At 33.1% G+C, this 17,013-nt stretch overlaps 2 protein-coding genes across 2 annotated transcripts; one reads left to right on the top strand and one right to left on the bottom strand.

Moving 5' to 3' along the window:
• Positions 1-2,798: 2,798 nt before the first annotated feature.
• Positions 2,799-5,987, top strand: Smp_025390 (putative calcium-binding protein 2 (CaBP2); the record flags this gene model as incomplete). Its single annotated transcript, XM_018789515.1, has 3 exons — positions 2,799-2,930; positions 5,005-5,142; positions 5,901-5,987. The coding sequence occupies 3 exons, from the start codon at positions 2,799-2,801 to the stop codon at positions 5,985-5,987; spliced, it is 357 nt and encodes a 118-aa protein (XP_018654951.1).
• Positions 5,988-12,387: 6,400 nt separating this feature from the next.
• Positions 12,388-16,761, bottom strand: Smp_135970 (putative polcalcin Che a 3 (Calcium-binding pollen allergen Che a 3); the record flags this gene model as incomplete). Its single annotated transcript, XM_018789514.1, has 2 exons — positions 12,388-12,474; positions 16,636-16,761. The coding sequence occupies 2 exons, from the start codon at positions 16,759-16,761 to the stop codon at positions 12,388-12,390; spliced, it is 213 nt and encodes a 70-aa protein (XP_018654950.1).
• Between the last annotated feature and the right edge of the window lie 252 nt (positions 16,762-17,013).

Genomic DNA, 17,013 nt, shown 5'->3' with positions numbered 1-17,013 from the left:
CCCTATACCGTTCGCTTCAAACGCCATCGCGTTATCCACTCGGCCACTGAGTCCTGATAGTCCCAGAGTGAACATCAAATCTGAGATGCAGGTACATCCAGCTGACGAGTCCCAAATAGGACGAAACGCGCGTCCTGGATTCCAGTGCTAGCCACTATCCATCTTCGCTTATTATAATTAGTCTGTTTATTTATCGAGTCATGTGAATCTCTTTATTAATATTTTATACATCAGTTTATTCTGCGTTTATATGAATTTAATTAGTTCCAATGCTTTGAAACAGAATCAACCAAAAATGCTTATCGCTTATTTATGAATGATACATAAACTGTTAATTAATTAACATAGATTTTCGATCTAATTATACTGTCATTATTTCTTCAGCGCCATTCTTTCACTAGTAGTTATCTTATGTAAATGTATATTCAAAACCTTTCAAGCCAGAAGGATCGATAGTCAGAAATAAACACAACAGTTCAAAAATTATATTTGCATACGATTGTGAAGGAAATATTTTCTCAGTTTAGAATAAATAACATAGAAATATCGTAACTCACAGAATTTGTAGGTTTATGTGTAGCACAGAACAAACGTCTCTATATTTTCTTAATGAATGTAGATTTTTTATGATATTCTGTGTTTAACAAAGTATTCTATAATGCATATATATATATATATATATATATATATATATATATATATATCACTACATAGAATTAGACGATGTTAGTTTAGTAGGGTATCATTCAGTCTGTTATGTTTTGTTTTCGGTTACCTATCTACTTTCAAACCATTACTGATTTGATAAAATCCAATTAGAATGATTACAGTATCTGTAGAATTTTGTTTTGAAAGAATGAAAGAAGTTGACTATTCACAGACATTCCGATATAGTTGAATCATTGATTATAAATAGATATTTATTGGAATGTTATCTATAAGAGCAACAAATCTCATAATTTTTCAATACAAACATAGACCATATCCTTTTTTGGTTAAATGTTTTCTAATGGTTAGTCAGTATAAGAATAATACTTTGTATGTTCTCAGAACAGGATGATACAATTTTCTACTAAATTTCTTTCAATAGTGATTTCGTTTTGTTTGGTTCTGCTATAACCTTATATTATCTTCACAGATAACATTAATGTGTTTAGGCTGATAATTTAATACCATGATGTAAATATTTGCTCAGTTAGTTTGATCTCAAATTGTTTTATATCAATGTATACAATTATATGTTATGTCTTAATTTTACATTATGACAAATAAATTATTCAGATCATACAATTTTAATAAAGTGGACACTAGAAATCCGATCAAAAATCATTCAGATTTCGGATCACGATGTAGTCAACTATATTGACGAATATACTGTCCAGTCATCATACCAATCATCAGGTCTTAATTTTAAAACTATCAATAATATTATAAGCAGAGATGGATAACGACCATTAGTGCAATGCAAGAGGCATTCTTCGTCCTGTTTGGTACTCGTTAGCTGGATGTAGTAGCACTCCAGCTTTATTGTTCAGCCCGGGACTCCTGACCAGCACCATTCGCTAACAACGATATAGTTTTACGCACATTCTTGAAAGATATTAAAATGTATTAACTTAGAAATACATGCAAAGTTAACTTATGATCTTCATACTTCATTATCCTTCCATTGTATGTCAATCGACAAAATAATTCACATTCGTTTTCAATACAAATATACATTATTTATTAAAAATCCGAAAATTTCATATACATTTGTTTACAAAATATTAACGTTTCTCCAATTTGCTAAGAAATAAAAAAGATGAAATACCAGAAGGTGATGATATTAATAAAGTAAATGCTTATTTCCAAGACTAACACTAGTAATTTAACCAGCGTCTTGGTAGTTGAATATATATATATATGTATATATATATATATATATATATGCATATCAACAAATCCAGATGGAGACAGCTAGTGCAGCAGTAACCTCTGAATCAGTAGGCCTCAACATACACAAGGGAAAAGCGAGATTCACAAATAGAACACAAATAACATCAACACAATCACATATAATGGAGAAACTCTACAACAGGTAGAAACATTTACGTATCTGAGTATCGTCATCGATAAACAAAGAAAATCCGATGCAGAAGTAAATGTAAAGATTTGCAAATCAATGGCAGCATTCCCACAATCGAAGAACATATGGAACTCAAAACAATTGTCAAACAATGTCACAGTCACAATCTTCAATACGAACGTCAAGACAGTCCTACTGTATGGAGTTGAGACGAGGAGAACTACTACAACCATCGTCAAGAAGTTAAAGGTATTTATAAATTGTTGTCTGTGCAAAATACTCAACATTCATTGACTGGACACCATCTGCAATAGCCTTCTATGGAAGAGTGCAAACCAGCTTCAATCTGAAGGGGAAATAAGGAAAAGATGTTGGGAGTGGATCGACATATATTGAGGAAATCACCAATCCCTAACTAGGAATCCTGAGGAGAAGTGGAAAAGCGGAAATCTAAAGAACACACTACGTCTGGAAATGGAAGCAGATTTGTAAAAGATGAATGTTGACTGGAAAGAACTGGAAAGGATTGTTTGGGACAGAGTTAGATGGCGAATGCTGGTGTGCGGTCTATGCTCTTCGACGAGGGGTGACATTCGGAAGTAAGTATGTAAACTATATTAGTTAACATAGGTGTCGTATAGTGATATAAGAAATGGTAACAGTGGGGTTGGCAGAAACATATATATATATATACTAACCGCATAAAGTATAGTAGACATTTGGAACTTGGATGAGGCATGCAAACCAGTTCCGTAACGATAAAAGAATAATAAACACAGAAAACTGCCATAAAATATCCGTTTGGTATATACGTGAAGATGTTTCAAACGATCTGAATCGACTACACGAGTCAAAGAAACAGGTAAGTTTACAGATGAATGATTATAACAGAAAAAGATGGGGCGTCACAATGAACCTGTTATAACATTGTAGATAGACCCAAAAATACATTCTTATTCTACTAAAGAGTATAGGGGTTAGGAGCGCCCAATAATCGTTAGAAAGTCTTCAGAAGCCAGGAAAGCACTACAACGACTGTGTTCAAAATGAGTCTGTTTCCTGTCTTTGTATTTCATCTTACATTCATGAATTCTGGCTTACTAATGACCTATTCTATTACAGGATGTATAAGGATAAATCAAATGGTTTGTAACTGTTATAATAACACGACTTGAATTCGTTTAACAAAAGAGATCTTGGTCTTACAAAAAAAATCAAAAATATAGTATGACAATTCCATTAAGCATACCTAACAATTTCCTTAAACTGATTGTTACCTTAGAATGTAAAGCAAATACAATAGCCAAAATAATTTCATATTTTTTAAAATGATTTATATGAATATTAACTCAAAATTTGAAAGAACAGTTTGGCATGTATTTAGTACCAAGGTAATAGTAAATTAAACATGTAATTGTTATATTGAAGATGATCTCAACGATTTAAGTTTAAATAAATTTTAGTAACAAATGAAATTTCAATTTCAGTCAGTGAGATTATTACAAACAAAAGTTTTACATTGAATACTTTCATATGTTTATATTTATGAATTTAATCCTTCTGTAAGGGTATATATATATAAATCTTTTTGATTGAAATCATGAATCGATCGATGTTAGACTACCATTGAAAACATGGAAATACTGAAAGGCTGTTTCGTCCTAGTATGAAACTCCTCAACAGTACTCATTAACGATCTCGCACGACTCGTAGTTTCAAAATAATATTTCATATACTTTCAAATGTATGAATTTTTATCAGAAAATATATTTGTTCATTAATAAAGGATAGACGGCAGTTCATTTGGACAAAAAATAAGTCTATGAATTATAGATGATTCTAATCTATAGACTTTGAAGTTGATATTACTATATTTAATTTATTTTGACAAAAAATATAAAAATTTGATAAAAAAACCCAATCAGAAATGATCATCTTACTATTACGTAGTTGATTTGTCGTTGAAATACTATAAATTCATACAGGATATTAAGTTAAATATGGCTTATCAATTGTTTATCAACATTGAGTAAGTACTTTGAAACTATTCTAAGCTTGATAATTTACTTATCCTTCTAATTATTAATTATTATACATCAATTTTATGTACTGTAATTAGCTGTACTGTACTCAATATATACAATAGAAAAGATACTTAAATAGTTTTAAAAAAACATAATTTTCGACCTTGACGTAGTCCTTTTTTCCATTTATACAATGCGACTAACAGTGTATAGACATTCATGATGATGTCAGTTATAATTATGTCAATAAAATGTTATTTATGTGATATTATTTAACTCATTGAAAGTCTCTCCTATTGAGTTAAGAAAAATTGACACAAACGAAAAATGACTGATGACTGATGTTTTATAGCAATGTAGATAGTGTTCAGCAGTATGTTTTATACTTTTGAAAAGTAATGATTATTTGAATTTCATATTTGTTTTTAATAAAATTATATTAGGAATTCGGTTTACAATTATTTTACTTGAATATGAAATGATTTAGCTAATAGACCGGAATTTTAAAACCTTGATCATTCTGAACTAATCAGTGATAATAATACCCCATGACGGTATTACTTATCTGTGTCGGTGCCATACTCTAGGGCTAGCGATAGAAAAACTATTTGTGTTTTCTCATACTTCCTATATTAAATCTTGAAAACCATGGGAAACTTAAGATCACATATTGATTTAACAATAATTTGGTATGTACTAAAATTTTAAATAAATAAAGAATCTATCCTACGGAATACTTTGGTAGCCAGAAACAGCTTATCTATTGGTGAACTCTACATATCCAGTATCTAATGATGATCACGTTTCAAAAATGCCAAAACAATTAGGTTTAATTTGTAATAAATTTATACACATATCCTAACTGTCCTTTCTATTTATTTTCTTTAATGAATTATTTTATTTTTTCGTTAGATAAAACAAAAAATGTCTGATGAACAAATATTATTGAATTTGTTCACTAGACTAGATACAAGTGGTGATGGTGTGCTTTCATTAGAAGAACTAAGAAAAGGATTACTATCATCAGGAGCTACAGAGAACGTAGTAACAGTCAGTTTTTTATGTAAACAGTTATAATTATGCGATTATTTTTATGGCTATCATATTTGTGTTTGAATACCTTCATTGAACTTTCCAAATGATACCAAACAGAGAATAGTTAATTTATTTTAGCTACTGTGAAGATAATATATGTAGTCCTTAGTTCAGTCCATTTAGACTTATTTAGCAAGCATTTATATTTTTTACAATTATTCATTGGTAAAAATCCTAACCCTTTATAAACATTATTTGATAATTTGGTCTGATTGGCTTGGTAAGATATATGAAGTTATTAATATATTTATTATTACCTTAAGAAACTGACGCTTGATCATGGAGTAAAATTCGTTGTAACATTAAAATACTCATCAGAATAAAAGGATTTGCTTATCTTTAACATGAAAGATAGCCTCACATTTGTTCACAAACCATTATTGAATACTGTTATATTCGAGCTGAAATTCAACGACGGTAGTTGCCAATTCTTATTCTACAACTGAAACGCACGTCACTCAGTGTCACGAAGAGTTCTTTTAATAGCAGATCCGTTTTTGTAGAACCAAGACTACTGAAAAGACCCTGTGGTGAATTATTATAATCCAAAATATTTGCACAACTATATCCATGTTGAAATGTTCATATTTGACAAGAGATTATCTTTATTGATTCACAGTCAATACATCTCTGTTACATGTTTAATGAGTTCAATCTTTTATCAAAATGTAAACATATATATCACTAACTGGATTCTTCAAACTATTTTACAGAAAATTATAGAAATGCTCGATTCAAATTCTGATGGTATTATTACATATCAAGAATATATACAAGCTATAAACCGTGGAGTTATGTAAAATAGAATCCCTTTCTTAATACGTATGTTTGGAATACAACAGCGTATTGTATTGTACAAGATATTTTATTTATTATTTCAAAATTATTAAATTGATCATTGAAATATACCACTTTTTATTCAAATGTAGTAGCTTAGTGTTAAAATGAAACAATTTAATGTATTTTTTTATATGCTTGAATAATATAAATAAATTGATTTTGTGAAATAAATAACATCTGTTGAATTCACTTAGTATTGCACAAGCAAGTGGCTATCAGGACTCAGTAATTAAGTGGATAACGCGATGACGTTTGAAGCGAAAGTTACTGGGTTCGAGTCCCAGAGTGAACATCACCTCTTAGATGCAGGTACATCTAGTTGACGAGTCTCGAATAGGACGAAACGCGCTTCCTGGATTCCACTACTAGCCACTATCCATCTTTGCTTAAAATGTCTGTTGAATTGTTTCTAGCTTTTCAAAGAGCTATTCAAAGGATGTTATTTTTTATAATGAATATTGACTTTTTAAATAGAATCATCCCTCCTTCGGTTTGGGCACCCGTCTAGTATCACAGCCCTCACACAAATTAAATGAGACTTGTGTGACTTGTGTATCTGGTGCCCCTTTGTACCAATATTTATGTGTTTATATAAATAAATAGAACCATTTAGTATTCAGGTAAATGAACTATAAATACGTTTAAACATTGGGAATACTAATAGGGTTAAACAATTTTTGAAGTAATGATCATGAAACCAACTGATAAAAAAATCTGTCAAAATATGAAATTTATCCTTGTAAGAATCGTAAAGATGAATTTCGAAGTACTGGTACATAGTTTATAATGTCATAATAACAAATGCTATTTACTGACGTATATAAGAGGTATTTTACTCTAAGCATTCATAAGTAAGATAAAAATTCACTTGTAAGAACCATAAAATCAGAGATGCTGATAAATTTATAAGGCCCACAAGGAAAGATAGCGTAACTTTAGAAATATATGAATAAATTTATAGATTTCAAACTTGTGTAAATGAAAACATTCACTCCAGTAGATTAATGACTTTGTATAATAGAAATTACTAGCTTATTTATTCCTACATAACCTATGGATATTAGTATTTTAAAATGAATTCGCACATCTAATAAGGTAATTCGAGCATATTTGTCATATATGGTCCAAAGCCATTGAAATACAATACGCCTATTGACAGTCATTTATGTTCCCTGTCCCAGTATCACAGTATGGAGTAAGAAAGATATAGAGCTGTTCGATCTTCATCGTTTCTGACTATGATGGAGTAGAAAACGAGTTAAACAGGAAATTTCATAACCCCTTTCAGGAAATCAGGGTCTCAAATGTAGTAGTCGTAACTGGAAATTCTAACATTGAAGTCGGTAAGCTAAGTCAGAGTGAAAAACATATTTGTGGGTCTTATGGATTCCAAGCTTGTAATGGCTTAGCTTCGTTAGTCAGTCACCTTGATAACCATTATTATATAAATTCCAACGGTGTTTGAAATCAGAAGGCAATAAGAAGCCGCGACTACAGTTTATTTGCGGATAGCACGGATCACAAAGCTACATGCACATCGAGCGAATGTGAAGAAGAGAGGCGAATATGTGTGTGAGCGAATACAGTGGTGAATTTATAATCAAATAGCATAAGGGCACGGCAAGGCAAAATAAAGGCTAATTGTTATATCAAGAGCTTTGATTCTTGCTATGCCGCGTACTACTAGATTACTTGAACGATCGAACCCGTAACATCGTAAGAGAGAAGACAGAAGACTATTAAGTAGGAATTTTATTCCCCAAAACAGTGTCAAAATATATTACAGAAATCTCATGTATTTATAGTTCTTGGCTGAGAGTAAATCATCATTTCAGACAACCAATAGGCACATAGGGGGTCATTCTTATCCATCCAATAGGGAAGCTAAACGTCGATATTTTAGAATATTCCCCTAGTAGTGATTGGATGGAATGCCTTCGGCTCTTCCTGGGCTTCTTAAAGCTTCCTAGAGTTTACCAACGAGCCATCCTTACACCTCCCCTCTTTGAAGTCTGTGATGTATGAATTTCTTTTTGGATCTACTTGAAACATTGTTGTCGCTCTCCTTTTTCTGTTCAGCACTCTTATCGGCTGTGCGATTTCCCTTTTACGTTTTCCAAGTCGTTGGTTCTGGCCTTCGATCGTACTTTTCTGCGTTTTATCCACCAGCATCTGGAACGGTAGTTGTGTGTCTACTGTTGCTGTTCTATGATCCTTTCTAATCTGATTAATATGTCTGATACACTTTCCGTCCCTTCTCCGTACTGGATACCGATACGCCGTTCTATGACACCTGGTTCCCATTTTCGACAGCCTTGACACCACCTTACAAGCACTTTCTCACCTACCTTTAAGCTGCGGGTGCTCGTCTGATACTCGTGTACAGGTTTTACTGTTTTCTTGGGTGGCGATATTCTGTCAAATATCGCTGGGTTCTTTGCTGCTTCTAGACATGATTCGCAGCTGTGGCACAATTGTTCTATATCTTGGTCCACAGAAGGCCAGTACGCGTAGCTTCGTGCCAGTGATTTCATTTTGCTCATTCACGGGTGCCCGATATGAAACTGTTTGAGTACTCGTCGTCGGAGAGTGCTGGGGATAACAATGCGGTGGCCAAACATGATACAAGAATCGATAACTGTGAGAGATTCTCGTCGACGAAAGTATTGAAAAACCTCTCCTTGCAATCGTCCTGAAGGCCACTTATTGAGTAGAAAATGGAGGACAGTTTTCAAGGTATTATCTTTTTCGCTTGCTTCTTTAATATTTTCAAATGTAATCGGCAAGCCAGAGATTGCATCTATTAACACAGCCTGAACTTCAGCTTCAGCTTCTACTGCGGCAACCAGTAGGTCTTCTTCATGTTTCTCCTGGGAACCAATCAGCCTTGAGAGTGAATCAGATCCCATCCGACTACACACATGATTATTTGGCTGGTTAGCCAACTGTAACATTTCTGTGAAGTCAAGACCAAGCAAATCTAGTCCTGTACTTTCTGTGAGATATACTTTGGCATTCTTCTGTACATTGCCTTTTTTAACTGGACCTACCCTAGTAACACTGACATTTTATCCGGTGTGGTTTTCACAACGTTTCTGTGTAATTTATCATTATTTTTCTTTCTGCTTACCTTTTAATTTGCCTGGTTGGTCTTTATTTCTTCATAAATAATGTCTAAACAAGTATACATGTGATTAGATAGTTCGAAATGTATTTAGTATATACATCATATAATTATGATAACCTTCATGTTCTCATTGCATTATCCGAAAATAGTGTAATTTTTTCTTTAATCAATGAGTTCAAATATAATACTCAAGAATTGAAGCAAAATACAAAACAGTGAAAAAATATTTCATAAAGTCAGAAAGTGGTGAGTATTAAGTAAGAGAACTACAGTTAGAAAAAGATGATACCATGCAAATGTTCAAATTTGTGGTTTTGCATCGAATTTTCTTTAGAGTAGCTTCTGCATTCATTAGCGTTATATTCATATGGTCTTTTCTTTCGGAAATATTAAGAGATTTCCAGTGAGTACATTCTTTCTATTCTGATTGCGCATTCGGCGAATCATCGAAACTCAAAATATTTAATATTTTACATCAATTTTATAATTACTGTCAACCAAGTTGAATTATTCAGAAATTTTACACCAGAACGTATTTTCAAACTTCTTAACTGATGAATCTTCTAGCCGAATCCTTGAATTGGTTTCTCAAGCTCTTCTTTAAATCATAGGCTAGATCTACACAACAACTAGAATACGAGAGTAAGGGCGCAAAATGTGGAAAAAACGCTTTATTCCAAGATTAGTTTATGTGCAGAAAATCTAGGGTATTTATAGCATTTCAGATGGCCTCGGACTTCCGGAAAGTTCTGGAACGCTACAAAACATAGTAACAGGAAAGGCTATCATCTAATCAGAAATGTGACACATGAATCCTTACTTACTTGATGTTTCTGGATGAAATGCTTCCTAGCTTTTTCAGGGCTTTTTTCGAGGAATATTCTGAATCTCCACAACATTAAATTAATATCGATTTTGGAAGATAACGAAGTGGTCATTAGAGCTAACTAGATTATCACTTAACAGCGTTGATGTAATGTAGGTATGGTGAGTAAACATCATGGTGATGTATTTTATGAGCACATGCTGTCACATTCAATACATTATCATCCCTTCATTAAGTAACACCTAATTAACACCACATTTTAGTAGCATATCTGATCAACAGTCAGAAAACCAATCCAATTACTAACAAAATTTATTATTCTAAGCTTCGCCCGTGTTTAACTCACGGATAGCCATAGAATATATAATTGTTCACCCTCTTTTCTTACTTCAAAAATATTTATATTTCTTTACAACCAATTTTGCTTATTCATTTTTATTGCCATTACTGAGATGAAGAAGAAATTTATGATTGAGCTTTTCATTCTTTGACTCATTATGAAATGAAAAAATACATATTTGAAAGTCAATTAGCTCGAACGCTGTTTCTGACTGTACGGACAGCCTTCAATAATAGATTAAATAATTTGAATCGAGTTTCATAACTCACTCATATTCGTGTAAAACTACGTTCTTGGTTCCTATTGATAGTTTTCTAAACAAACACTTTGTAAACACCGTTCTATAAAGAAAACTTCTGTCTGTTTTGCAAAAATCACTGAGTCAATCAGTCGTCAGATTGTACTTTTCTCTAGAATTAAACCACCGATCCTTAGTTCATTTGACCACATTCAAGATACAAATAATGTAAATAAAATGCGTTTGTTAACTTAGTGAATGGTTTAAGAGACACAAGAATTAGAAGTATTTGCTTTAACAATTAAATTACTCTTAAAGTTCTCTTGAATACATAGATTTTGTTTCTCTTTTAAAAGATCTATATCTATATCAGATAGTATTTAAATCAGTGCAAGTAGACATGTTACTATGTATAGAGTTTCAACAAAATATGCTGTTCATTAGGAGTCATTATGATTAAGGATAAAAATTGTTATTAAGAATTATTTATCAATCTTAGCCAATGAATAGCTACATTTTCACATACTAGAATCATACAATTTAATCAAATAAAATGTAATTAAATATCGACAAATATACATTACAAACATGCTTTTATGCTATAATATAAAATTCTGATCCGGAAAGATACTTTAACAGATCACAACGTCTCACCAGATAAAATAATTATGAGTTCGAGTCCCAGAGTGAACATTACTTCTGAGATGCAGGTACATCCAGCTGACGAGTCTCGAATAGGACGAAACGCGTGCCCTGAATTCCACTGCTAGTCACTATCCATCTTTGCTTATAATTATCAACTTCTGTTTTAATATATAAAACGAAGCATTAATTTTATACAAGAAATCAATATCTCCTCATATTTATAATTTTTTTTATTAAAAATAAGAAAAATGCATCATTTAGCCAAAGAAATAAAGGTCTAATTATGATGACTATTATTCTAAAGAATTTAACGTTTTCTTTGTTTATATAAACGGAATACTGAAATCTTAAAAAACTAAATAATTTGTTTCTATGAGCCTACTAAAATACTAACATATTTAACATAACGTTGAAATGGTGAAGATGATTTGCAACTCAGTTAGACACTTCTGTTGGTGTTGTGTTAAATAGTTGAATTGCCACGTCTTTAATGCTGTTATAGACAATAGTGTCAGAGTGATCTTCTTGTAGAAGTGATCTTTCCCGTTAGTTTGCAATTGTTAAGTCTATTCATTGTAATGGCCTTGTTTGTGATAAGTTGTCTCTTTAGCTTTTGTCGTCCTACTTAATAGTTTTGTCAGAAACTATTGTCAAGAATCCCTAAGCGAAAGTATGTTGCTTCTTAAAAACTTGCATTAAGATGCGTCTATATCCTTTATGTGTCTTATGTGCTACTAATTACGCAAACGAAGGATAATGTGTCCATGATACATCTTACATACTTTGAGAACCTGAGGGTGTTGTTTCACCTATTCTTTAGTATATAACTAGATTATATGGCGTTTATAAAATATAAATATATAAATACTACGTAAACATTTCTGAATTTCATATAATAATAGGTGATGTGCGACTTGTATCTTATTCAACACTTAGTTTAATGAGTTGTTGAAAAGACTTATGTACTGAATCATATTTCATTTGTTGAAAAATCTCTTAGCTAGTATGAAGATGTTCTTTTCCGTAACCGGGTAGACGAATGATAGATCTTCTGCCGTAATAAATAAGAGGAATGTCATACAATTCATGAAGAAAATAATGTAACGAATAACATTAGAAACATTTCTGTATATATCTATTGTTATTTGAGTGATACATGAAATCAACAAGACACAGTTCCATGTTTATTCATTATTGATTCCAACTGCTGTTTCATATTCCGAAAATGTAACCTTTCCATCACCGTTTAGATCCAAACGATCCATCAATTTCTACAAATAGCAAAATAAAGGTAAATTTGTATTGATAATGGTTATTATAGTATATTTCAATGTTTGCAACGTCATACGTCGCTATAAAATAAAAATATATCCTCAAATATGGTTTTTATAGTGGTCGAGTCATTAAAAACTAAGGGAATTGGAAAGTTGTTTTGTCCTGGTCTTGGACTTTATCATTGTCTACTAATAAACCCACCAAAACTGAACAAAATGTGTAGCCGTAGAGTAGGAGGATTGAAGACAGTGCTATCGCATTGAATCACGAAGGAATTAGTTTTTAACTCATTGACAGTCGTATATAAATACTGGAAACGTTCTCGAAGCGTGAACAAAAGTTGAGCAATCAATCACCTTTATGAAGAAGCTTTACAGAAATCTGTGAAAAATGCTTCCAAATTATGCTCCAATTCTTTCTCTCTGATTCTTATTTGTTTCGATGAATCATAAAAGAATACTTCTGATTTCGAAAACCAGCTTATGTGTAGATCGAATGTACCACTAAATACATTGACCTACAAAGTTTAATACATAGATGCTACCCGACCATATCTTCTACCTTGTTGGAAAGGGTAGCACTTGTATACCATAATGATTCAGTTGTGGCATATTAGCTGAAACATTTGTTCATTGGGTTCTGTCATCCCGGGCAAGTTGTTTGGAGAACAGTAAAAAAATGCAGCAACTAAAGTTCTGAGTGGAAAGTCACACTGCTGACTGTACTGGGATGTGATAGTGCTAGAGCGTTTCCTTCACATATTGCTATCTGTAGAAATTTTGTCTTCTTGCAGCTGGATTAAGTGGTCAGAAAACGTCGAACTTGGAGACATCAAATATCACCATACTTTAAAGTATACCTCTATTACTCTAAGAGATCCTCTGGTTCATAATCCAATCACCTCATCAGCTCTTAATATTTCTACTAGCCCTACTGTTACCAATTCTTGTATCACTATACGACACATATGTTAACTAATATAGTTTACACGCTTACTTAAGCCCGTTACCCCTAGTGAAGGAGCAAAGGCCGCACACCAGCATTCTCCACCCACCACTGTCCCAAGCTATCCTTCCCAGTTCTTTCCACCTAACATTCATCCATTTCATATCTGCTTCTATTTACCGGCGTAATGTGTTTTTTGGCCTTCCACTTTTCTGATTCCCCTCATGATTCCAAGTTTGGGTTTGCTTCGTGATGTAGTTTGGTGATTTCCTCAATGTATGTCCTATCCAATTTCAACGTCTTTTCTTAATTTTCTCTTCAGATGGAAGCTGATTTATCCTCTCCCATAAAAGGCTATTGTGATGTTATCCGGTCAGTGAATGTTGAGTATTTTGCGTAGACAACTATTTATAAATACTTGTACATTCTTCGCGATGGTTGTAGTAGTTCTCTACGTTTCAGCTCAGTACAGTAGAACTGACTGTCTCGACGTTCGTATTGAGGATTGTGACTTTGATATTTTCTGACAATTGTTTTGAGCTCAATGTGTTCTTCAATTGTAGGAATGTTACCGTTGAATTGCCGAACCTTACATTTACATCTGCATCAGATTCTCTTTGTTCATCTATGATGCTACCCAGATACGTGAATGTTTCCACCTGTTATGGAGTTTCTCCACCAAGTGAGATTGTGTTGATGATATCCGTGTTGTATTTGACGATCTTGATTTTCTCTTGTGTATATTGAGGCCTACTGATTCAGAGTAAACCGCTACACTAGCATTCTCCATCTGGATTTGCAGGTATGCATAGGATAAAATGGCTGAGTCATCTGCGAAGTTCAAATTTTTTAACTGCATCCAACCTGTTCATTTTATTCCGTGCTTTGACTGAGATATGGAGGTCTTCATAATCCAGTCAAACCAACAGAATAAAGAGAAAGGGTAGGAGACTATATGGAGTCTTGTCTGACTCCGGTCCCCACTTGAAATGCCTCTGTCAGCTGTCCTTCATGCACCACTTTGCAGTGAAGTTCATCATGTGAATTGCGGATGATGTTGAATATTTTCTCAGTAACTTCATAGCGTCGAAGAAGTTTCTATAACGTTCACCTATCCACACTGTCTAATGCTTTCCTATAATCCAGGTAGTTGATGTATAATGACGAGTTTCATTCAATTGATTGTTCCATGATGATGCGTCGTGTTGCTATTTGGTCTGTGTATGACCGATCTTTACGGACTCCGGGCTGTTGATCTGGATGTAGTGAGTTTAATAAATCTTTCATCCGGTTCAGCAACACTCTGTCGAAAACCTTTCCTGGTACTGATGGTGGTGTGATGTCTCTGTATTTCTCACATATGCTCAGATCTTCTTTCTTTAGTAACTTGATGAGGTATCCTTATTTTCAGTCCATCGGCACTTGTTCGTCCTTCCACATCTTCCTCAATAGTGTGTAAAGCATTTTTGTAGTTAATTCTATGTCTGATTTGAGTGCTTCAGCTGGTATAAACTAGTATGGTTTACCAAATAATATTCTGTGTCTTGAAATTGCATTCTAAACAAAATGTTGAAGGTCTTGAATTTTGAGTCTCGTATTGGACAACACGATAGAAATTCTCAGTCTCTTTCAAACATCTAAATGCTTAGATATGGTAGTATCTGGTTCTTTTTGTTCTAGTAACCAATCTCATCCTAAATGAAAGAGACTGACTGAGGCTCAGACAGATTTCAGACATAAATCTAGGAACACATTTCGACGTCTGAGTGTAATTTTATTCCATGAACATACCGCATCAGTTGACTCTGATGATAGATAGATTCTGTGGTAGTGCTTGTCATCAAAAGCCATACCAAACAAGTGCATCAACCTTGTACCCACTTTCTACTCGAGAGCTAGTTGTTAAGATAGAACTTGTGGTGAATTGTCGTCAAAGCTTTTGACCATATGTGATGATCGAAAACGTTGTACATATAATGCATTTTTCTTCAGCTTCATAAAACAAATTCTCTAAAGGACCTTTCAGATATTGATCATCTACTGGGAGATTCACATGTTGACTTAAGAGGCACAAATGGTGTAATCCTATTTGATGAACACTGAGAGGTAATGAGTCTTCCGATCACATTCAGCAACAATGAAGCAAGGTTAGATGTGCCTTACTCTCCCTCTCAATGAAAAATATTACCTCAGCGAACTAATTAGTGATAGGAAGTGAAGTAGTTGAGTGTGTCGACCACTTCACCTAACTTTGAAGTCTCAACAGTCATGACTGACTGGTGTCTCAGAAAACCATGTATTCAGAGATCAATACTGGCTTTCGATATTTGCATCACTTGTGCTGTGGGTGAGCTGTTCATCTACCAACCGAGAAATGAGTTTTCTATGTATTATTTTAGGCTTTGCTACTTGACGCGTGTAGAACGTGGTTGTCGTTAAGAGTTGATAATCATAGACTACTACTATTCTACAATCGGTTTCTTCAAAGAATCGATCACGTATTATGGAACCATCTGTTAAGCAATGCTGTAGTGTGGAATGATGTGCTGACTGAAGATATAGAATCGGTTGACGAAGTATTATATCTTGATTGAGTGTGTTAGTTTGGACATATGTTGCATATACACAACCACTATGCACCTAGGTGAGTGATGTTGTCTGGTGTCGGACAAGCTTAGAAGATAGATAACTGGTTGGACAAATCAAGATATGACATGAATTCATGAAGTGGTTGACTGTTGCACTGAGCCGCGTAAACAGATGTCGATAGCTTGATTTGATGTTCACATGATTCTCATAACCAATAGTTTGAGACATTATGTGAAAGTAACAACAACCAGTAAACCAGTATTGTTGTAACCGTCACAGCTATGGTTTCAAATATACTTGCTTATATCCACAACATTCAGCGTTTCACTTGAATAATTATTTGTTATTCATTCTCTTTCTATGATAAACTAACAGACATGTCCTACACACGTGATAATTAAATGATTTAATATGAGTTACTCACTGAATAGCTGTCGAGTGAATAATAATATAAATTCATTACTTATATTTACGTGAAATAGTGAATAAATAATTCTGTTGTATGATGCGACTTGTTTTCTCTGCAGCACTTATATAAACTTATAAATTATTTCTGAGACTTGAAATTAACAAACATTCTTTGATAAATGAAGATTCTCAATGTAGATCAAACTGTTACTTACCTGTATAATAGTTGGGGAAACCCCAGCTTTACTCAATCCTGAGTATAATTCATCACATGAAATAATGCCATCCCCACTTTCATCTAATTTATGAAACAATCTGATCAACGCTTCTTTATTCGACATTGTATTTATTGATGATCTCTTTAGTTTGTATAAGTTTATAAAACCAGAAAGAATAAGAGAAATAGATATCACAAGTTTATTCAAATATAACACCGTATTCATCATGCTTGAAAAATTTACATGTTTGTGAGAAAAGAAACATTCAGAAGTTCATTTACTGATAGATATTGTTTATCTATTAGTGGTTTATTTATTTGCAATTATCGTACATAAATATCTTTGGAAACTCAACACATAGATTCGTTCATTCAA

The sequence above is a fragment of the Schistosoma mansoni genome, chromosome W (genome assembly GCF_000237925.1).
Source record: "Schistosoma mansoni strain Puerto Rico chromosome W, complete genome".
Lineage (NCBI taxonomy): Eukaryota > Metazoa > Platyhelminthes > Trematoda > Strigeidida > Schistosomatidae > Schistosoma > Schistosoma mansoni.
This window is presented reverse-complemented; position numbering and strand designations above follow the sequence as displayed.